The sequence below is a fragment of the Panthera uncia genome, chromosome B4 (genome assembly GCF_023721935.1).
Source record: "Panthera uncia isolate 11264 chromosome B4, Puncia_PCG_1.0, whole genome shotgun sequence".
NCBI lineage: Eukaryota > Metazoa > Chordata > Mammalia > Carnivora > Felidae > Panthera > Panthera uncia.
The window spans coordinates 131,514,861-131,538,887 of record NC_064809.1 but is presented as its reverse complement, the minus strand read 5'-3'; the positions used below and the strand labels follow the sequence as shown (position 1 = coordinate 131,538,887).

General features: G+C 47.5%; 1 protein-coding gene across 1 annotated transcript in view; it reads right to left on the bottom strand.

Moving 5' to 3' along the window:
- Positions 1-24,027, bottom strand: part of SREBF2 (sterol regulatory element binding transcription factor 2) — a 58,139-nt gene that overhangs the window by 27,837 nt on the left and 6,275 nt on the right. The window contains exons 2-7 of the mRNA XM_049626440.1: positions 5,590-6,027; positions 4,382-4,563; positions 3,561-3,707; positions 1,958-2,179; positions 547-661; positions 179-360 (exon numbers count right to left, since the gene is read on the bottom strand). Of these exons, the coding sequence (XP_049482397.1) occupies positions 179-360; positions 547-661; positions 1,958-2,179; positions 3,561-3,707; positions 4,382-4,563; positions 5,590-6,027 (1,286 nt within the window). The remainder of the gene's footprint in view (positions 1-178; positions 361-546; positions 662-1,957; positions 2,180-3,560; positions 3,708-4,381; positions 4,564-5,589; positions 6,028-24,027) is intronic.

Below are 24,027 nucleotides of genomic sequence, written 5' to 3'. Positions count from 1 at the left end.
GGGGGGGGGGGGGGGGGGGGGGGAGACAGGAGGACCTGACTAATTTCATTGAATTCCTGGTCTTCTCCAGCCCCGGTCCTCTCAACACCTGGCCTGGCCCCTGCTGGCAGCTTCTTCCACAATTAACTCAGGAGAGATGGGGAAGATCCCAGGATCAGGGGATTTCAGAAGCTCATACCTTTGCATCATCCAACAGAGGGCTTCCTGGCTCAGAGTCGATGGAATAGGGGGAGAAGCCAGCCTGCGACCCTGAGTCAGAGGCCGGAGGGGACATCAGAAGGACATTCTGATTAAAGTCATCGATCTTCAGCTCCACATCATTATCCACCAGGCTGCCTAGGTCGATGCCCTTCAGGAGCTCTGCAAAGAAAACCACATCTGGCAAATGGTCTGTTTCTACAGAGCCCCGCCTGGGCCAGGGCTGGGCTGGGTGAGGGGCACATGGTCCTTGCTCTTGCTTCACCTCTGAAGGCACCCTGTACACATCAGTGGGTCCTCCCCAGTGCCCAGCACAGGACTTCTACAACCGGAAGTGAGCTTACTCACTGTTTTTCTGATTTGCCAGCTTCAGCACCATGTTCTCCTGGCGCAGTTTATGATTAACCTGCTGCAGGTATTTGATGTAGTCAATGGCCTTCCTCAGGACGCCAGACTTGTGCATCTGGGAAGGAAGATGGGTGAAAACACAGTGGCATCGCTGCAGGCTGCAGAGCGAGAGGGGAGAGACCCAGAGCTCATGGGGTGAAGGCGTGGCTCCAGGTTCAGATGCTGCCTCACTCACTGGTTAGCTGTGCAACCCAGGACAAGTTACCCAACATCTGTGAACCTCATTTTCCTTGTCCTTAAAATGAGGATAATGATAATATATGAATCACAGGCTTGTAGTGAGGGTAAAATGAGATAATACATGTAAAGAGAGTAGCCCCTGGTCTGATGCATAGTGACACTCGATAAATAGAAATTAGCTAGTACTCCCACTTCTTATAATAATCTTGGAACCAAAACAAAACTTTATTTTTTTAATTTTTTAAAATGTTTATTTTTGGGAGAGAGAGCGACAGAGACAGAAAGTACGAGTAGGGGAGGGGCAGAGAGAGGAGGAGTCACAGAACCTGAAGCAGGCTCTAGGCTCTGAGCTGTCAGCATAGAGCCAGACGAGGGGCCGGAACTCACGAACCGTGAGACGACGACCTGCCGAAGTCGGATGCTTAACCGACTGAGCCACCCAGGCGCCGGGAACCAAAAGACATTAAAGAAAACAAACGACCAAAGACCAGAGCATTGCTGGATAGCTACCTTAAGTAAAGTTATATTAGTACATTTCAGATCTATAGGCTACAAGGAATATAAAATTTTCTTTCAAAACAGAGATGAGGAAGCAAAAAAATAAATAACAAGAAAAATAATTTAAAAAATAGAGATGAAGATAAACAGATAACAGGTTAAAAAAAAAAAAAACACAAAACACCTACACGACAGAAGACACATTCATTGAAACACCAGAAATAATGAAAAATCTATTTCCTCTATTTGCTGTTAAAGACCCAATCTCCATTTCGTCTCCTCCCTCAAAGGTACGGTATTGCTAACCACCCCTGAACACAATTAAACATATGGTGGCAACGCCACCAGCCGACTCCACGGTACACACAGTCCTGCATCTGCCTGCTGGTGAGCAGGGGGCAGTCCTCTGCCTGGGCTACAGGGACCCATGATCACTGCAAAGCAGTCTCAAAGGTCTAGGCAGGTCACTGCCTTTCCAATCCCCAACAGTTCCCTTATGTTGGTTAATATTTTATAATCTTGAAAAAACCCCAAGATGCTTTAATTAATAAGAAAGCACCTCTAAACCATCCCTACGTTCACTCACTGGATCTGGGTCTTCCAAAATTCCCACAGTAAAGACCAGTGGAGGGCAAACGGTGGGACATGAAATACCATTTTGCTTGGCACCTACCTTGGCATCCGTCCCCATGACCAGGTCTTTCAACTCGATGATTTTGTCATTGATAGAGGAGCGATACCGCTTCTCAATGATGTTGTGAGTCGTCCGCCTTTCTCCTTCTTTGGGGGGCTCCAACTGCTTGACTCCCCCCGGTACCTGCTTAATGGGCACTTTCTCTTGCCCCATCATCACAGGCATTGTGGTCAAAATGGTCCCATTGCTGCCCACCAGAGTCTAGAACAAGCACAGACACGGGGCAGAGTTACCCCGTGGTCAGTCTGAGTCAAGCAACTTCACAGCACAAACCTGCTGGCCTTGGCCATGTGGCATTGCCTGGTCTGACCCCTCTCCTCAATTAAGTCAGGCCCCAGGAAGCTGCAGGAGCCCTGGTACCTTACTTACTAGGCCCCTTTCAGAACCACTGTCAACAAACCACACCACAATAGGATTAACATGGATAAATAGGTTTCAACCTTTGATCTAGGGGTACCCGAAACAAGTCATATGATTTCTGCCTTGCGGGCAAACCATTAACCACCTCTGAGCTCGCATATAAGGAAAACTTACTCTTGGTGTGGGATACATCTTTTCCTTTCCTATGACAGTGCAGTCACTTGCTGCATTTCCTAACATAATTTGGCCATCAAAATGCACAAGGGCAGAACTGACAGAGCCATCCTATTAGATAAGCAGGCCAACTGTAGAGGCCTTCCTCCTTCCCCCTCAGCTCTGCTTTCCTCTGTTTCTATTTTTACTAATTTTAGTTTTATCTTCTTCACTAAACGACCTCAATATCCAAACGGCCAATGAACAAATAAGAAGCCACTCAACTTCACCACTCATTAAGAAATAATTCACACGTAATAAAAAACACACATTTTAAGTGTGTGACGGAGTTTTAATGTTTGGATACGACGTGTAACTAAGATAATCCAGACCAAGACACAGACCATTTCTATCCCCTTAGAAAGTTCTCGTGCCTCTTTTCAGTTTCGCCTGTCCCTTCTCCCTCTTGCAGTCACTGCTCTGACCTCTATCGCCACAGCTTAGTTTTCCCTCTTCTTGAATTTCATGTAAATGGAATCATCAGCATGAATTCTTCTGTGACAGGCATCTTTTTGCTCAACACACTGTTTCTGAGGTTCGGCAGCTGTATGTATCAATAGCTCTTTCTGGACCTGTGGGCTGTTTCCAGTTCTTGGCTTCTATGAATAAAACTTACTTCCAAATTCTGATCACCTTTGACTCTATTGGACTCTCCTGCCGCAAGATGCTGAAAATAGCTGTGGCCCTACAACCCAAGGATGGGTGCCTTCCATGTCCCTCACCCTGGAGCCCCTCCCTGCCTGGTGGGCCTGGGGTCCTTCAGAAGCCAAACCGCCATCAGCAGGACCTAAGAGTCCTCCATACTGATGGCCCTGTACAGAGGTGCTGCCCAGGAACCGGGAGTTAAAAAAGACTAAAAGGGGGTATATTTGCAATGTGACACATTCCATGGAGCTTCTGCACCTGCCCACCCTGTGTAGAGGCTTTGTTAACATCTCTGAGGCCTAATGCCTCCAAGAAAGGAGGAAGAGAGGGGAGAAGGGAGGACAGGGAGGAAGGCAACTCTTACTGGTACTTGAAGGGCAGCTGTCTGGATGGGGGTGGTGAGGGCGGTGAGGGCTGGGTTCTGGACTGCGGCCATGACAGGGCTGCCATCTGTCTTTAGTGTGGTCAAAACAAGGGAATCTGTCTTGATGATCTGAGGCTGTACCAGGACCTGGATGGACAATGAAGAAAAGGAAAAGGAAGGCAGTATTATTTTTCTATTTTGCCTTACTTTCTTACTACACAGAGACTCCCTCCGGGAAAGAATGAAAAAATAACATGTTCCTAAAACTGAGAACACAACTTGATTACTGGGTTGAGACGGAGAAAGGGTATAGCTAAAGAGGGTCCTGGGTTTTAAGGGTGAAAGGCTTCGAAGACGGCAGTGCCAGCACCTGGCAGGGGCAGAGTGGGGGGTGGTAGAGGGGAGGGAGGTCCGATTTTGGACAAACTCAGGAAAGCCAGGAACATGGCTGAGAAGCAGAAAGGAAGAGCCTGGATTTTTTTTTTCCAAAGATTAATTAATGACCTTGGTAATAAGAAAATATGGTCCACTATGATACATGACTCAGAAATACCTTAGCACACCTCTTTCCAGTTTTACACCCATCGGATGCTTAAATATCACAATCCACCTGCATTTACGGAGGCTGTGAGGGCCAGTCTACACCTACAGATGAGACCTTAGCCAGGTCTCCATTCTGAGCTCACTGGTGCCTCACAGGGCCCAGGCACCCCAAATGCTGCTCCCTTACACTCCGCTGATCCTTCTGAGTATGTGGACCACACCTTCAACCAAAGACCAGCCCCAACCGGTGCCTCCCTGGGTCCTCACCAGCCACCTACCGGGACCTGCTGCACCTGGGGGGCAGCAACTGTCTGTACCGTGGCCGGGGCGAGGGTCTGCAGCGTGCCATTGGCCGTCTGCGTCAGCACCCGCTGGGCCTGCACCGTCTGCACCTGCTGCTGGATGGTGACTGGCTGCACCTGGGAGGATGTCACTAGGCTTTGGACTTGAGGCTGAAGGACTTGGGAGAAGAGGAGGGAAAAGTCACATGGACGAGAAATGCACTCTGTTGTCACTGTAGCTGCAGTAATAACCGAGGACAGGGTGCCTCAGAACGCTCCCGACTCCCCACCTGCTGCTGAAGAAGATGTACACGACCATTTACAAGCTAATCTAGGTAACAAGAACATTCCATGAGAGCTGCATCAATTTCTGAGAGAACCAGAACAGATTATTTTATTGCTCTGGGTGCTAGGGTGGAGGTGAGGGGAGCTAATCAGCAAATGACTGCACCCAGCAAGGGAGTTCATAGATACAGAGAACCAACAACTCCACGGGGCTTCACTTCCTCTCATGAAAAGAATGGAAAATGCACTTTGGGATGACGGTCTCAGCTCTTTGCTTTGCTGCCTCCCCACAGCCCCTAAACCCCCCGAAGCACATAGAAGAACTGTCAGAGCCTTTGAAATTCAGAGTAATACCAATCCCGCCCAGGGCTCCCCAAAGGGTCGGAGGGAAATCTGATGCAAAGGCACTGGGCAAAGCACAGCAGAGAAAGCCACTCACTCAGCCCCCCCCGCCCACGGAAGGCCTAGTATGAGGCCTGCTGCACGGAGACCTAACACCTGCTATGAGTCATATATTCTCTGTAGTACGTGCTCAGGAGATGTTTGCTGAATGAATGGTTCTCAATCTATAGGTGCCAAGGGCTGGCTGGTGCTTGGGTCAGTTTCTAGACTCATTGTATTCCAGCCTGTAGCTCTAGTTAGCAGCACAGCCCTGTGTCTACTATGCTTGTCAGATTCTTCGACCAAGTATCCTTGAAGCAGGCACAATAGATATTAAGGTATCTGAAGAGGCAGAATGTGAACGGTTCCTGTACCCACTGTCCTCACTGCCCATTGCCAAAAACCCCTTCAGACAGGGGCCAAACCGATGGATTCTGTCATCCCCAAACAGGACAGAACGATTTGCCTCAGAAGGTCTGCAAACTGGCACATGAACTTTTGAACCAACCCGTCACTATGGGATCTGACTTCTGAATCACCTTGAAAGCTGGTAGCTGCATTCTGGTATATCAGAGGCTGCTGGATGATCCTTGTCTGGGGAGCCGTGCTGAATGTCGGGGTGATCATCACCGTCTGCTGCTGCAGCTGAGCTGGAGGCTGGGGCTGGGGCTGGGGGCGGGGCTGAAGAACGGGAGTTGCCCTGGGTGGGGTGGGAACTGCAGTGGAGGGAACTTTGACCTGCAGGGCTGGAGCCTGGGGGGAAGCGGCCGAGGGAGAGAAGGAAGGTAGAGGGACCTGGCTGAAGGACCGCTGCAGGGAGGGGTCCACGGCTCCGCCCCCGCCATTGCCACTGCCGCTGCCACCACTGCTGCCGCCGCTGCCGCCACCCCCGCTGCCACTGGGGAAGGAGCCACACAGCTGCTCGGAGAACAAGTCAGGGAACTCTCCAACTTGATTGCTGACAAACTGCAGCATCTCTGTGAATAAATAAAAAGGGGTCATTCTATCGCCATCCAAAACATCTAGCAACTTTCAAATCTGCTTAAGAAATGGAGGCCTGCAAATCAAAAGGTGTTCCCATGACCCTCGCAGAAATGGGTCGGGGAAACCCCCCCCTCCCTCTTGGGAGGTGAACCACCTGGGCTAAGATGGCAAACCACTGGGGCGACAGGGCAGGACTTCATCTCTCGGATGTTCTCTCTCCCCACCCTACCTCCAGGCCCTTTCTACCAACTTTCCTGATCAGTCAGGCCAAACAGGAGCTATCTCTGTGCTGGGGGAGTATTGCTTTTGGAAGTTATTGCTGGTCTCGTCGTACAGTTAGGGACACTGGGGCAGGAAGTGGGTAGTGGCTGTCTTAAGGCTTTGGAGCACCTCTAGTCTCTGGCACTGCTCTCCGCGGCAGAGCAGGAACGCGGGAGTCAGGCTCTCACCCCAGGCTGCCCTCCCTCCTCACCACAGGTTAAGCTCTGGGCCTTCTCTCCAAGAAAGGTACATCCCTGGGCACTGCTGGTACCCTCAGGAACACCCAGGGATGCTGAAGTCATGGATCGTTAGGAGTGCAGTGGGTGGAAAGATCATATATGAAGTCCACAACAGTGAAATAACTTGGCCAAGGTCCCACGGCTCATCAGGGCCCAGCGAGGATTAGAACCAGTTCTCTGCCTCCCAGCTTCCTGTTCTTCCACTGCACCACGGTGCACGCATTGCCAGGTCAGGGCAGAGCAACCCCAGCCTTGGACTCTATGCTCTAGGGGGCCCACCCCGATACTCCCCTGGTTGTGTCCCTTCTCTCTGGGCAAGGAGTCTGTGAGACCAAGGGGATGTCCACCTGGAAGCCATGGCCCCTGTCTAGATCATGCTCTAAGTACCTGGGACCCCTAAATTCCCAGCCCAAAGGGCCTCAAGCCTGCCTCCAGGGCCTCTTACCCTAATTCGTCCTCCTCAAAACTTGCCCAAACCCAAGTTAATCCACAACTAACAAGTCATATCACGACTCCTTCTTCCCTTTAGGGCTGGTCCCCATTAGAAGTCTGGGGCCTCGGCTTTGTCCCAGGTATTTTCAGACGTACAGTTCTTTCCACTGTCTTCACTTCCTCCCCCTTCCAGTACGTCCCTAAGTGGCTACTGCTTGCTCCTGAACTGTACACCCTCCTCTCTAAACATTCAAGGCCGCACGATGCTCTTAGTCACCAAAATTCCCCAAACCAAGCACAAACCAAAAAAAGCTACTACTTCTTTTCACTCCCCCAAACTGTCCACCAGCGAGTCCCTCCCAGGTCTTTAACAGTGTGTGTGTACACGCTCTATATGGAGGTAGCGGGTCTGGGCTACGAAGAGTCTTATGTTAGGCAAGCAGAAAGCTACTGGGGTTTCCAGGGTGACCACACAGGACTGAAGCTCAGCAGTTCGACCTGCTGGCAAAACAGCATCTCGTAAGATTAAATGACTACGTAGTGGTATTATTTACCAACACCTCAACACCCTGCCGCGTCCCCTCTACACTCAGCCTGTTGTATGTGGGAGGGAGAAATGGGCACATTGCCACGTTGTAACTGGTACCAACCAATTCCAATTCCTCGTCCAGGAATTAAACTAAGAAATGTCCTGAAACTCAGCACAAAATTTAAACAAAACACAATTTAGTGCTGACACATTCCAAGGACAACACAAGATTTCTAAAAAAATTTTAAGAAAATGCTTAAGAGAAACCTAGTAATCTGCTGAGCTTCCCAGAGTTCCCATAAAAATCCCAACTCTGGGGAATCAACACAGAGGCCTGGTTTGTGAGCCAAAAGAACATCACATCCGCAGAAAGCTAAGGTGGACACAAGGCAAGAGAGGCCAGAGGTCTGGTAGGTGGGCACGGGCTTTGGTACTAGGTGGGTCTCAGGAGGCCACCTAGTGTGTGAAAGGTAAGTGACCCTTCTACATCCTGGCTTCCTCACCACAAAAGGCTGCCTTAAGAATACTCACTCGGGGGGCGCCTGGGTGGCTCAGTCGGTTCAGCACCCCACTTCAGCTCAGGTCATGATCTCATGGTTCGTGAGTTTGAACCCTGCGTTGTACTCTGTGCTGACAGCTCAGAGGCTGGAGCCTGCTTCAGATTCTGTGTCTCCCCCCTCTCTCTGCCCCTCCCCCGCTTGCTCACACGCACTCTCTCTCTCAAAAATAAACATTAAAAAAATTAAAAAAGAAAAAGAATACTCATTCCGTTTCTTTGTTGTAAGGATTAACAAAGATAATTTGTGCAAAGTGCTTGGCAAGGGGCAGACCCTTACAAAGGTCCCTATTAGTGGCAATTCCAGAGCACCTACTGCCTGGGCACTTGGCTCCCCGATCCCATCTGGTTGAGTGCTCTCCCAAAGCCTTTCCTGGAGAAAGGCAGGGGCTGACACAGTGAAGTAACCTGCAAAGGTCACAAAGCTTGTTCACAAAGCAGGTTGAGAGTGTGTAGGCAGATGGGATGCAACTGCTTAAATTAAAAAAATAAATTCTTTTCAACCCCCACACGACAAGCTCCGGTGGTGTTATCTGCAGCCAGGCAGACAGGCACTGGGTTGAGTGGCGCAGAGGGGCCCATTAAGACCAAGCGTTTGAAGGAAGAAGTAATGGGAAGAGGCTCTTTGAGCCCCTGCTCCAGCAGGGCACACCAGGCCTCCCCGGGTGCAGTTTTGCGCTAAAGCTCCAGGCCGTACCCTGTGGGAGCATCGTAATGCCTCGTGTTCCCCACTCCGATCACTGGAGTGCTGCAATCACACAGGCTCTCATTTCCGCCGAGAGCCATGAAACCCAGAAAAGGGAAGCCTGGAGAAGGCACAGGTTTTATGGGGCTTTGAAAAATGAAGTTCCAGGGGCGCCTGGGTGGCTCAGCCGGTTAAGCGTCCGACTTCAGCTCAGGTCACGATCTCGCGGTCCGTGAGTTCGAGCCCCACGTTGGGCTCTGGGCTGATGGCTCAGGGCCTGGAGCCTGCTTTCGATGCTGTGTCTCCCTCTCTCTCTGTCCCTCCCCCGTTCATGCTCTGTCTCTCTCTGTCTCAAAAATAAATAAACGTTAAAAAAAATAATAATAATAACTGAATGTTTAAAAAAAAAAAAAGAAAGAAAAATGAAGTTCCAGAACCTGCATGGTGAGTGGAGGGCCAGTCAACTTGGGTCTCCTTGGAGCTCCAGGCCTGCCAACTGTAGTTTACCTGGTACCGATGCTCCTGGTGGTTACCCTCTCCAACTAAGCCACAGTCCTGGTTTTTTCTTTTGTTTTTTGTTTGTTTTTAGTTTATTTTTTGAGAGAGAGAGAGAGAGAGAGCAGGGGAGGGGCAGAGAGAGAGGGGGACAGAGGATCCGAAGCAGGCTCTACACTGACAGCAGAGAGCCCAATGTGGGGCTCAAACTCATGAACCTTGAGATCATGACCTGAGCTGAAGTCGGACACTTAACTGACTGAGCCACCCAGGTAACCCCCATGTTTTTTACAGTTTATTTATTTATTTTTGAGAGCGAGAGAGAACGCACCAGCAGGGGAGAGGCAGAGAGAGAGAGGGAGAGGGAATCCCAAACAGGCCCTGCGCTGCCAGCACAGAGCCCAAGGTGGGGGTTGAATTCATGAACTGTGAGATCAGGACCTGAGCCGAAGCCAGAAGTCAGGCGCCTGACTGAGCCACCCAGGTGCCCCCACACTCCTGTTTTTTAGGTGCTTCTTAAAGGGATAAGTTTGCTTAATAAAGTAACCTGGGCCCCAAGAAACTACACCTGGGTTTTGGTCCCTTCAAAAGCAGGTAACCAAAATCAGAGGCGGCAGCTATCACCTGTGCATTGCAACAACTCTGGAGCCTCATCCAAAGACACCCCAAGTTCACACGCACTTAATGGAGCTTGCAACCTGGAGGTAACATAAAGCACTCTGTCCAGCCCAGCTAGCAGGATCTACCTGGGAGTGAGGTGACCTGAAATCTGGGCAGATTAACTTTGGTCAGGAATAAAGAATTTAAAGCCCCAAATGAGGTAACATGGCCTCCAAACTGCAGTCAGCCAACAATCCTTCAGTGGCCATTTGCTACTTAGCCCAGTTAGGTGCTGAGAGCACGATTTTACAAAGTAGGTCATTTATTCTTATATTTTGTATTTATTACCCACCTTGTGTTAGATAATGTTTGAAAGTAACTGTCTTTTTTAAAATTGTAAAAGTGGGGCACCTGGGTGGTGCAGTCGGTTAGTGTAGGACCCTTGATCCAGTCTCAAGTTATGATTTCAAGCTCGTGAGTTCAAGCCCCACATTGGGCTTTGTGCTGATGACGCGGAGCCTGCTTGGGATTCTCTCTCTCCTTCTCCCTGCCCTTCCTCCGCTTGTGCATGTGCACACTCTCTCAAAATAAATAAACGTAAAAAAATTAAAAATAGAATAAAATTGTAAAAGTAACATTCACCATAGAAAATTCCAGAAAATAATTAAATGAAAAAGTCACCCAGCAATTCCACCTGAGACATCCACTGTCAATGTTTCCATGTATCCTTTCTACACGAGCATGCATGTGTGTGTGAGCAGTTTTACAAAAATGGGGTCACACTGAAGATGTTATTTTGTACCCTCCTCCCTTTACTTAATAAAATATGAAAAGTATTCCGTGTCAGCCATGATGGATAGATCGTGATGGTTTGGGAGAGCCCCACAGCACTGTACTGCGTCGTATCAGATTGTATCAACCCATTAGAATTTAACCACTTAGGGATGACAAATGGCTATTTTCTTTTTTTTTTTTTTTTATTTTTTTTTTTTTTCAACGTTTTTTATTTATTTTTTTTGGGACAGAGAGAGACAGAGCATGAACGGGGGAGGGGCAGAGAGAGAGGGAGACACAGAATCGGAAACAGGCTCCAGGCTCCGAGCCATCAGCCCAGAGCCCAACGCGGGGCTTGAACTCACGAACCGCGAGATCGTGACCTGAGCTGAAGTCGGACACTTAACCAACTGAGCCACCCAGGCGCCCCTTAGTGCAATGATTTTTAATGAAGGTATATGTTGCATTATGGCAGAACTGACTGTATATAAATGCTAATATTGTGTAATGAAATGACATGGTTTTTGTGTTACACTTAAAAAGTCCCTCATCCCAAAGATTGTAAGGATATTCACCTAAACTTTCTTCATGTGTTGTTCATTTAATCTTTCACACTGGATCTGGCCAACAGGCATAAGAACACAGAAATAAGTATGGTGTATGATGTTTGCAGGCTGATGGGAATCAGATGGACCACAACCAGTGAGTGAGAGGGAGGTAATCACAGAAGTTAATTCACAACAAGTGCGCTTAAGAAACAAGTATCCTGCTTTCAAGCTGAAGATCTTATCTTCCCTCCTAGGATCAAAAAAAAAAAAAAAAATCAGGGGCGCCTGGGTGGCTCAGTAAGTTAAGCGTCCGACTTCGGCTCAGGTCATGATCTCACGGTTCGTGAGTTCGAGCCCCGTGTCAGGCTCTGTGCTGGTAGCTCAGAGCCTGGAGCCTGCTTCAGATTCTGTGTCTCCCTCTCTCTCTGGCCCTCCCCCATTCATGCTCTGTCTCTCTCTGTCTCAAAAATAAATAAACATTAAAAAAAAAAAAAATCAAACCAGTATCACACCTGAGGGTCAATAGATAACTTTTCCTTCCTCCATTTTGCTATCTGTGATCACCACTGCGTTCTCGGGACCTGAAACGTTAGTTACCCCCATTCAGGTCACCCAGGAGAGCAGTTCAAGAACTGGGCTGTTGACTAAACCCATCAACGCAGAAACCCTGAAATGCAAGAATATAAGGAACATAGGGACACTTATCACAGGCAACCGGGTGCCTAAAATCACTTCAAACACCAGGGGGCACATTTGCTAAAACACTCAGAGCACAGGGACAGCATCATGCACTTCAAGGGGATTCTGGGTCACCTTCCTGGGGGACAGGGAGTCTGGAGGAGGGCTGAATGACACAGGATGGCAAACTAGTGACTCAGGCATCCTATATTTTAAGCGAGGGATGAGTAAACTCTTTTTACTGGCAAAGAAACCACAAAAGAAAATTGGGCAGGGAGGTGGGGGTTCTCAAATGCCTGTGTTTCATAACACAGAAATGTGTCACTGCATATATCAAATATTACATAATAAAATAAAACATCTGAAAATTAAGAGAAAAAGAAAGCACAAAGGGAAGCCAAAGTCATTCTCAAATGGTCTTCTGGTCTCCTCTCCCTATATCTCTCTCTTCCTATCTGCCCAGCTGGATGTTAGGGGCAGCCTCAAAAAGTCCCAGCTGGCCAGTCCTGAACTCTCTGGTCCAACACAGCAGGAGACCTGAGCCAGCTCTCAGTTTCAACCAGGAGAGTGATCTTCAGCACCCCCTTCAACTGTTCTTTCTTCTTCTTCCCTCTGCCCTAAGTTTACTATGAACTCCCGGCAAGCCTCTTTTCATGGTATCACAGTTATCTCTTTGCTTCACTTCCATACTCTGCCTTGATTTCAACCACAGCCTCCTACCCAGTGACAAGTGTCTTCTGTGAGTATCTTGTTGGTCCGACAGTCTTTCAAATCAAATCAAATCTCTTAAACACAAGTTTCAAAACTTCCTGCCAATTGCTCCCTCCTACTCCTAGGAATTTCACTTCCCACTCACCTTTGCTCATCATCCACCTGGGGGAAAAAATACCCCCTCCTTTTATCCGTACATGCCTTTGTGGGGGGAGGGGAGTTGGGGAGGAGATCTTTCCTGAATGTGACTGCCATAGCACACCTTTTCTGCTCCTTACCACCCTCTTCCTTTCTGAATTCCACAATTCCATTTCAAAACCACTTAAATGACTTTCAACAAGGACTCTTCTCTACCTCAGACCCAGCCATCTTTGAGCTCTTGAACCCAATTATGATTTAAGAAAAATTATCCAAAACTTGAAAACAAAGCAGTGTGTGTGTGTGGATATATATATATATCATACTGTGTCCCTTTACAGTCATAGTACAGGTAATAGTACTTACCGTGCCTACTAAAGGTCATCCGATGCTCTGTGGAAACAAACTTGTTTTTTTTTATTTAATATTTATTTATTTCTGAGACAGAGAGAGACAGAGCATGAGGGGGAGGGGCAGAGAGAGAGGGAGACACAGAATCAGAAGCAGGCTCCAGGCTCTGAGCCGTCAGCACAGAGCCCGATGCGGGGCTCGAACTCTCAAACCGTGAGATCATGACCTGAGCCGAAGTCAGTCGCTCAACCGACTGAGCCACCCAGGCACCCCAAAACAAACTTGTTTTGACCTGTTATTTATCACAGATTAGGTAAAGTTAGATGTTCACTTGTAGAAAATTGTTAGATTGCGAATGATTTCTCTCTGGTAAAAAAGATAAACTTTGTTTGTATTGCCCTGTAGGACGTTAACCAGTTCTGCATCTAAACTTGCAATCTTATTCCTGCATCCTTTTTTGTAAAAACTATGTAAATATCAGTTTCTTACATTCTCTTTTGATCCAGCTTTGTCATCCTGATGGTTTTCTCATTAATAATGTTAACAAATCTCTGATATGTGCTGATATGTTAGCTAAGAGTAGGTTTTTAATATTCAAAAAATTTTATCTTGCCACATTACATACAGGAACGTATATTTTTTAATGCTTTTCTTATAGATTATGCTTCACAAGCACATGGACAAAATCTTCCACTCCCCTAAACTCCTCCAAGTACTAACCATTCTGGCAGTTAAAAACACTGGCATCAATTCACTGAAACGCTCCCCAAAGCAACTTTCATGCGATCTGTAAAAATGGCATTTATGCTTTCTGAACCCAAACTGGAAGGGACATGTCACCTCACAATGGGACAAGATATTTCTGAAATTCAGGTTATCCTGGGAAATCTGGACAAATCTGCTATTTCTGCAAAGCTTCTACTTTTGGTGAAGTGGGTATGTAAATGCGAAAGGATTAAAACGTGTGGAGCACCCACTGTGTGCTGGCCTCGAGAGATGATAAAAAATTCACAATCACAGCAGCAAGGAGGACACAGGGAAGGTGCAGGTGGAACGGCCTCTTGTGGGAACTGGACCGAAGGCTGCTGGGCACACAAAGGGAATTCTAGGCCCAGGGAATTTCAGAAACCAAGGCTTGGAGGCACAGAGCTGGCACAGTGGGCTGCTGAAGAGAATGGACAACTGCCAGGGCACCGGGCTGGGCAGGAGTCAGGATCAAATCATGACAGGTTATTCTATAGCTCACGGTGATGAACTTGGTCCTTCTCTTTATTAAAGAAGGAACGGTGAGTCATCCAACAATGTTCTGGGAAGAGAAATCCCTCTGGCTCAGCGGCTGCTCATGCTGGTTTGTACAAGGGGGCTGCTGGCTTCCCCAGAACCCCCTAACGTTGTGAACGCATTAAGTATCATTCTGAGCACAAACTCAGGGCTGAATTCCGACTTGAGAGGGTATCCGCATAGCTGAAACAGAAACTTGGATAACTTCATCAACTGATGAAGAGAATCTTCTGAAAACTGATTAAAGAAAAGGTCTGGTTATATATGAGGTTCTAAAAGATGGTCCACATTGGGAAACAGGCCACCTCCTGGAGACTGTGTGAAGGAAGTGTGGCAAAGAATCATATTAAGGGAGAAAAGCAGAATATCAAAAAAAAGCTAAACCAAGAACTAACCAGAAGGCCAAACCGAAAAGGGATTCCCAAGTAGAAGTTCAAAGAGTACTGGCTGAAGAAGACCTGGCTATCTGTTAGCAAAACCGAACCATGAATCTGTGAATGTAACTGCTGTGCTGCCTTTGGGAAAAAAATCTCCCTGAGGCTAATTTTCTTGTAAGTATGGGAATAATCCAAACTCTGATATATACACATTTTACATTTATTTTCCTGTCCATATATACTCCTGTCCATACATCTAGAACATAAAAATGTATTTGATTCTTTCAGTGTTGTTTTTAAAATTTTTAAATAATAATTTTTTTTTTTGAGAGAGAGAGAACGAGTGAACAAGGGGCAGAGGGAGGACAGGGTGAGGGGAGAGACACGGGGGGGGGGTAGAGAGAGAGAGAGAGAGAGAGAGAGAGAGAGAGAGAATTCCAAGCAGTCTCCTCACCCAGCACAGAGCCCAACATTGGGCTTGATCCCACAACCATGAGATCATGACCTGAACCAAAATCAAGAGTTGGACGCTTAACCAACTGAGCCAACCAGACACCTGTTTTTGTTGTTGTTGTTGTTACTGTTTTTTTTTAACACAACAAACACTAAAGGGTGTCATCTCCAGGTTAGATTCTAGTTTAACCCCTGAAAAAAAGTCAGTGGTCATGCTATTGATGTTTAAAAGCAAAAATAACTCTGCAACAAAACTAATAAACTTATTTTCTAACTGGAAATCACATTTACATTTTATTTAAAATTACAGGGGCGCCTGGGTGGCTCGGTCGGTTAAGCGTCCGACTTCGGCTCAGGTCATGATCTCGCGGTCCGTGAGTTTGAGCCCCGCATTGGGCTCTTTGCTGACAGCTCAGAGCCTGGAGCCTGTTTCAGATTCTGTGTCTCTCTCTCTCTCTGACACTCCCCCGTTCATGCTCTGTCTCTCTGTGTCTCAAAAATAAATAAACGTTAAAAAAAAAAATTAAAAAAAAATTACAGAGGTGGTTATGACTAAAATCAAATTCATTTCATATTGATTCTGTGTGGACAACACAGTAATAGCTATCACACTGATACTTAGTACTTTATATAAACCCTGAGACCAGTATTATTAATAAGTGTGGAAAATAAGGTTCAAATAAGTTAAATAACTTGCCCAAGCCCCCTCTCCCCCCATAAACTACAAAGTGGCTGAACCAAGATTTGAACTGAGATTGTATTTAGGTCTGAACTTCTCCTCTATGCTATTTTCCTCTACAAAACAAACATTTCTTAGATTTTACAGTTATGCTCATCACCACTTGGGAGAAAGATGCAGAGAGACCTGGAGTGACAATAAAGTAAGGAGAATTTGGGGGAAGGGGTGTCGAGGGGGGTGCTTATGTAATCCATCTCATTACTTCCAATATTAAGTTCAAAGCTAATGGAAGGTTAATCTCAGGGTAAGCATGCATGTAACTGACTCACCGAGGGAACAGAGGAGAGATATTTTTGCCTGGCTATTTGTTTGTGAGCACACCTTCCTACCCAAATGATTAAATTATTCTCCAAATGAGACTTTCTGCCTCGACAAGATGCTCTTTCTAGAACAGTCTTTTTAAATCAGTAAAGACCCATCCTTTAAGACACGCATTCAAGAAACATTAACTGAGTTTGCTATGCGCCAGACACAAAACTAAACGCTTCAAAAGAGGCACATGTTCTGATGGCGAAACCCTGGGCAAACATCTGCCAGGGCCAGGCACCAAGTATTAAGATAAAGAGGTGCACAATGCAAGAAGAACCTGTATAGATAGCATGTTGCTTAAAAAGCCTTTGTTGTTGTTGATTTTTACTGCTATTTACCTGTTTGTGTGTGAGTATACATTTATACACAAAGTTTAAATATGTTTTTTGTTTTTGTTTTTTACTGGAAGAGAACCTCATTAGCACTGTCTCCCAGTTGTTTTTGCTTTTAACACCTGGCTGGCACTTTCACACATAGTGTGGTATATATCTTCAAATTACCCTGTGAAGTGGTGGTTTCAAGTCCTCTTTTAAAAAAGAGTCCATACGTGTAAAGTACTTAGAACAGTGCCTGACACATAAGTTCTTGAAAAGTGATGGTGGTGGTTACACAGGAAGAAACAAGTCCAAGTCCAAAAAGGGGGTGATTTTGCACACAGTCTTAGGCAGGTGGGCAAGCGAGCGGCAGTGAGGTAGGAACCTCGTCCTCTTCCTCTTCCAAAGACTGTGCTCTTTTCACAAGCACCCTGCACCAGAAGTTGCCCCAACAACCACACCTTGGGGCTTCCTCTCCGGAAGTCCTTCATCGTGGATGCCCCGCCTCACGGCCCAGGCCTCACAATGCTGCAGTCAGTAAGCCAGCCAGCCGCACCACCCATGCAAAAGCCCCACCCTGGGTCCCAGCCGGCGAACCTAGGCCTCCCAATCCTCAGGCAAGTTAGAGGCATCAGATTGTTGGCACCCCACATTTGAAAGGCTGTCCCTCTTTTTCCATTTAGGACTTTGCAATGTCTGCTCTTAGAAAGAGGTCAGGACTAGACTCTGAGAATAAGAAAAATCTTGAGGCAATCAGTAGTAGCAATAATAAAAATAGTACAGTAATTGTTAACATTTACTAAGCTCTTACTGTGCGTCAGCAATTGCGTTAAGCGCTTTGCATAGTTTCCTCATTTCATCTCACAACACTTTGAGGCGGATACCATTATCGTTTCCACTGCACTGACAACGAAAATGAGACACAGAGAGGTTAAGGAACTTGTCCTACGTCACCCAGTCGGCAGGTAGTGGAGCTGTAATTTGAGGTCAAGTCTCAGGCACCACACTGTACAGATGCTTTGGCTCCATTATTGAATGGATGTCACCAAACAGACCCTGGCATCAGGCAGATGCTCGTTAGGTGCCTCACTCATGAATGAGAGCCCACATCCCCCACCTGGGAAGGGCAGGAGCGTCATCTCAGGTCTTCCTGTATTTCCTGTCTTCACCTGCTCCCACCCTGCACCGCTGCTCTTTCACTCTCCTGGAACAAGAGACTGAAAGGTGAGCAAGATGTGGACAGCAAGACTCCCAGGAACCAATCCTGCATTGTCCTGTTCTAGAAGACAAGGGCATCGCACTTCACGGTGCCAGATAACCAACCGAGTGTCAACAAAGTCAGGTGCAAGCTGAACCACCCTCCCGACTCTCCTGGGGGCACAGTCTCCACAGCAGGGGATCTCAAACTTGTTCGGTTCTAAAACCAGTCAGGCAAAGGTGAAAGACCCCAACAACCCGCCATCCCATCCTTCCACTCACTGCCCTCCCTGAGACTAAGGACAAAACAAATACTCACAAAGCAGATTATTAAATTGTGCTATGAACACCCACCCAGCACCCACAGACACTGTGTGCTATGTTGCTGGGGGCTGGAGGATGCTGAGCACCTAGCATGGGTCCCAGCCCAGGGCAAGGATTCCAAAGGGGTGTGGTTCCCTCCCCACCTTCCCATCTCAAAGGGAAAACCCAACCAACTCTCATCCACTGTGACAAGGGCAAGAACAGACAAGTGCCTCACAAAGAGAGGGCCGTCAGAGGGGGCGCCTGGCTGGCTCAGTTGGTGGAACATCTGACTCTTGGTCTCGGGATCATGAGTTCAGGTCCCACGTTGGGCATGGAGCCTACTTAAAGAATAAAAAAGACTTAAAAAGAAAAAAGAAAGGAAAGGCTGTCTGAGGGTAGAGGAAGGACTGATCCACACTGGCAGGCAGTGGATGAAGAGTTTTAGGAGTTAAGAGAGAAGGAAGGTCATGACAGACAGAGGGAACAGGCTGAGAAAAACCACCACACCACCAGGAAATGCCCTGCAAGCTGCTGAAGGGCAGAGAACGTGCAACAGAGTAGAGAAGTGGAGCGGCTTACAGTCATGTTCTAAAAGGCCTTAATGGCACCATAAGGCATTGGATCTTATTTTGGAGGCAAGGAGAGGCACAGAAAATGCAGTGGACACTGGCCACTTTCGTTGTTTGTCCATCATTCAACCCAACCCTCCCATCAGCACCCTGCTCTTCCTTTCGGAGAACCCCCGTGAGTGGTCTCGGTGGCAGGTGAGGCTTCCCACCAGGCAGCCCTGATTCATGCACACCCGCACCAGGAGCATGACTCTTGCTGGAGTGACCCAGGAGAGCAGCAGCGGTGGGGTCCTAACCCTGTTGCCCCTGGGCTATCCTTAGCTCCTAAGGCTATCCTAAGGCTATCCTTAGCTCCTGAGCCTCCCTTGGTTCGGGCCCATTTTCCAAGTCGGGCTCTGCAGCTTTCCGGTCAGTCCGCGCACCACTGTCCTTCCAATAAACTCCTTTTCTGTTCAGGCTAGCCAGACGCAGTTTCTGCGACTCACCACCCAGCCTCCAGACTGATACAGAGCACACTGAAGCACAAGAGGGAGGGACCGGGTCAAAAGCATGTTTGAGAAAGATAACAAACACAGTTATCAAGATTGTAGTCTGTAAATCACCCACACACCCAAATGCCTTTCCAAAGGGCTGTTCCCTCGGCCTAGAATATGACTCCTCTCTCCTGCCCCTTTATCTAGCCTGAAGACCTCAGCTTATATGGTACCTCCACAAGAAAATTCCTCTGATCCACCTTTCCACTAGTTAGGTGTCCCTCCTGGGTGCCATCCCAGACTTCCCACACTCAGATCTCCGGAGGTGCACCCTGGTGGGTTCTTAGACACGTTACAGTTTGAGAACCTTGATCCCACGGTGAATCACATGTTCCCAGAACGTGCCAAATTACTCCCAAGTCTGGTCCAACTCTGTCAAAAAGAACATCATGACACTTTTCCCTTGTAAAGTTCTGTTCATTCTTCCCTCACATCTCAGCTCAAATGTCGAAGTCCCTGTGAAGATACTGCTAATTCCCTTCCTTAGTGCTCAAAACACTACTTGGAGTTTGCTTCTCTGTTATGGCCTCTGTTGCATTTCACTTTGTATTGTCTGGTTGTTTAGATGTCAGCTCCCTGAAAGTCGGGACTGTTTCACTCACCTCCAGTACCCCAAGAGTCTAATGCTGTGCTGGGCATATAACAGATACTCACTCATGCTGAACTGGTTTGAACACGTTTTAAAAACCGTATTAAATTTTTTCAAAATAACTTCTGACCAGAAGGGGTTCCTAGACAGCCTTCCTGAGTCAGGACACACCCCACCTCATTCCCATGGGGCAGAAAAGTATCTGGGATCCCACGTTAGAAGGCCCAAAGTCAACTCCCGACTCCATCAGCATGGGGAATCCTGGGCAAATTATTTTATTGGTCTCAATGTCTCATCTGCAAAATGGGAAGAAAAAGGAAGCATCTACCTCACAGCACTGTTAGAGAGACAAATGTATCAGAAGGCCTTTTGTGAAGTATAAGGCTTCACCATCAATTTCACACTTAGCAAGAAGCATGGTTTCCCTTTTGCTGTGGGACAGAGAGGACCTGAACTGAGCAGACGCCAGCTTAGGCAGCTCTGCATCTGGTTCAGCAGTCGGGATTTCATCACTGGTCCAAACCAGACTCTGAACCCACCAGACCAGTTTCACAGGCCAGATGCAGCAGCCAGATTATAAGGGACATTTAGACACGTATTCATTAGCAATTCCAAAGGCCTAAGGAATTCAGAAAGCTCTGCTTTTCCAGTTTCCAAACCAGTCAATGGTTTAGGATTAGTTTCTAAACAGAGGTTCCCCAGGGAGCCTTACCTGGAGGCCCAGGCTCTGGGATCTAGCTACTCTTTAAAAAATTCCATCAAGTCAACCAAGTTTAACCTTTGAATACTGTGGTCCAGACGTGCAACACTTTACCCTGCACTCTGTGACTCGTCCTTTGTGTCCCGCCCACCACACCTCCAAAAGCCCTTACGAAAGGAAAAAATACCGTATTCTAAAAAAAGGCCCTTTGGTCCTAAAAGTCAATTTGCAAAGTGAACTTCCTTATTCATTCTCAGATAGAGTCAAAGGAGAATGTCAGTTCCTGCCTCCTTCCCTTTATGTGCTTTGGCTCCCTTAATTCTTGGAGCACCTGTGACATAGATGTCCCCAGTCCCCACCATACAGCAGAAACGAAGGCTCCGAGAAGTGCTGCAGGACACAGGGAAGGTCACTTGAAGCGCTAGCACAGAGCAGACCCCTCTTGGTAAACACATGTCACCAAGTGTGTACCTGAGCAGAGGATCCCGGGTCTCTCTGGCCTTAGCCCACCACACACCATCTTGTGTTTGCAACTTGGAAGCCACATCAGACAGAGATGTGGCTGGCACAAGACACAAGGAAAGTACATGGGGTTTGGAGTTAGACCCGTCTGGACTGAAGTCACCTTTCTACCACTTACGAGTTGTGTGATCTGGGCCTCGGTTTCTCATCTGTACATTCCACAGAATCAGGAGACAGGATTAAAAGCAACAACATTTTGGGGTGCTTGGGTGGCTCGGTCGGTTGGGTGTCCGACTTCGGCTCAGGTCATGATCGCACACTTCGTGAGTTCAAGTCCCACATGGGACTCTGTGCTGACAGCTCAGAGCCTGGAGCCTGCTTCAGATTCTGTGTGTGTGTCTCTCTCTCTGCCCCTCCCCTGCTCACGCTCTGTGTCTCTCTCTCAAAAATAAACATAAAAAAATTTTTTTAAGGCAACAATGTTTTAGAAGACAACACAGGTAAAGGGCCATACACACTGTGTGAGGGCAGGGTCCTCGCTTACCCTGCCAGCACGGTATCCAAAGCCCAGCTCAACACAGGCCCTAGGTAAAGGTCCGAACTGCAGGTCTGACTAGACGCTGCTGGGCCCACAGCTGGTGCTGCAGACACAGTGATTTCAAAACCTGGTGACGGATGGAAAAATAGAGGCGACTGCAGGGACAGTCAATAACTAATAAAGAAAAAGATGAATCACATTCTCCTAGGGAACACCAATGACTTAAGGTTCAAAGGAAGGTATTATGAAGACAACTATTCTTAACAAAGGGTACTTCCTAAAATGCCTGCCGATTTGGGTGAAAAGTAGCCGTAAGAGAATTACGGTGAAAGGAAGCAACTTCCAGAACACCACTTATAGTGATGGAAAGCCCCCAAAATTTTTTCAGAGAGGACGCACTGAAATTTCGGGGGCGGCAAGGGCTGCCGCCAAGAAACTACATAAAAGAGAGCGCAGGCAGAGAAGAAAGTCCCAATGGAACCACCTAAAACAAGAAACCAGTTTTCAAGTCCCCCAAAGCAGAGAGCCAAAAATAAGGAACTGCTGTACATTAAGGGGCAATTTGAAAAGTAGAGAGAGCAAGCAAACGAGATGGAAGAAGCAGAGGTGTCAGCCAGTCTGAACCACGAGTGTACCAGGCAAGCGAAGGGAACATCTGAGGCAGAGGAAGGGATCGTTCAGAAAGCTGGTCGCTACTCACTGTCCAGTGGTCCTGAATACAGAAAAGTGAGGCACTGGGAGGCCAGGACGGAGGGGTCTGTATATTATGGGGGGAGGGAGAAGGGATGGCGTGAGCTCTAAACTGGCACCCGTGTGGCAAAGTCAGGCGGAATAAAGGGACCAGAGTCTAGACTCCGCCGGGAAGCTGACGGGCACAGGCGCTCTCCTACACACCGTGGCGGGCATACACTGGCACATCTTCTGTGGACAGCAGTTTCATGGGGTCTCTCAAAACCACAAACGTGTGGAGCCAGAACAGAATGTTAGTTCCTGCCCCTTCCTTTTATATGTTCCCCATCATTTGACTCTTGTGGCATCTGTGATGGAGATCATCACCAGCCCCACTCCGACCCAGCAACCCCGCTTCTGGTCCTTTATCCCACGCTTACACCCACACGTGTGTGAAAATGACAAGTGTACAAAACTAGTCACCACAGCATTGTCTTTAATAGTAGGACTGGAAGCACCCTGAAACGTCCATCAGAAAAGGACTGGATGAATGAAAGCACAGCAGTACATCTGTGCAATGGAAAACCATGCAGCCCTGAAGACTGGAAAGATCTCTGATATACGTAGTTAAGTGAAAAAAAAAAAAAAGAAAAACAACAAAGGCAAGGTGCAGAACAGAGCTTGTAGCATGCTCCCTATCTGTGTAGGGATAAAAAGGGGAGCAAATATTAAAAGCCATGCTTATCTGCTTATATTTGCATTAAGGAAGTTTTGAAGAAGGTAAAGAAACTTAAGAATGAATTACTTGCGAGGAGGTGAGGCTGGTGGGTGCTAAGCAAATGGGAGCAGGGCAGGGACACGACTCTTCACAGTCCTTTCTCACATTTTTTAATTTTGCCACACGAATGTATTGCCTTTTCAAAAAAATAAAGATATTTTCCAAGTGGTTAAGTCCCAATCACCACAGTAATCACAGTAATTTACAGCAACTGGAGAGTTTCAAACATTAGAAGGGCTACGGCTGGCAGGGTGAAGGAGCCGTCACCCCTTGTGTCGCGGAGCTCTCTTTGGGAAATACACACCAATGAACTGACTCCAGAGTGACTTGCTCGTCGTGTTCAGGACACTGGTATTTATTGTCCTGCAGGGACATGGATATGCAAGGGCCTGCCAGTGCAGGGGGGTGGGGGGTGAAGGGTGGGGGGTTAGGCGGGATCATCCGTCTATTAAAGCTCAACTGTTTCAACATCTAGCAACCTGTCAGTGAAAATGTTGTAACAATTCGTGCACGTGTTAATCAAGCTCAGACAGCATCCAGGAGATACAGAGAGACGATTTGATCATCAGAACGCGCTTTTTTGAATAAAGTTTTTTAAGAACTTTTTCAACTATGAAATGGAGGACAGAAGAGATCCAGTGGAGACAAATACAAAAATATATTTTTAAAAAATGCCAATACATGAGCTGAGTAGGAGAACAACAGAAAAGACTGTTCAGTGAACATTAGGCCGAAGGGTGTGAGTGAGAGTGTTTGTCAAGGGCAAAGCCAAACACACCCGGGAGGGAGGAGAAACCCAAGGAGACTGGTTCAGTGGCTCGAGCGAGCGACCCCGGAAAACTTTATATCCCAGGAAATGGAACTGGATGAGAGCAGATCAGGAGCTAAAACCGGGTAGAAAATAAATAAGCTGTGAGCAACAGCTGTACTTTCAACCCAGACATTAACCACAGTGATGTATACTCAAGTGTCAAAACAAAGTTTGTCTTGAAAAAGCTATACACAGGGGTAGAAAAGTAGATCTGTGCTTTACCTCACTGAGCAGTTTCCCCAAGTATGACTCACCGGAGAAACGTGTTTGGTTTCCACACCTCTCCTCACCTCCCAGTGGGGTGTTGGCCACACCCTCCCAACACTCACCCCTGGCTCACCCGGTTGGCCACGCCAAACTCCCCACCAGAC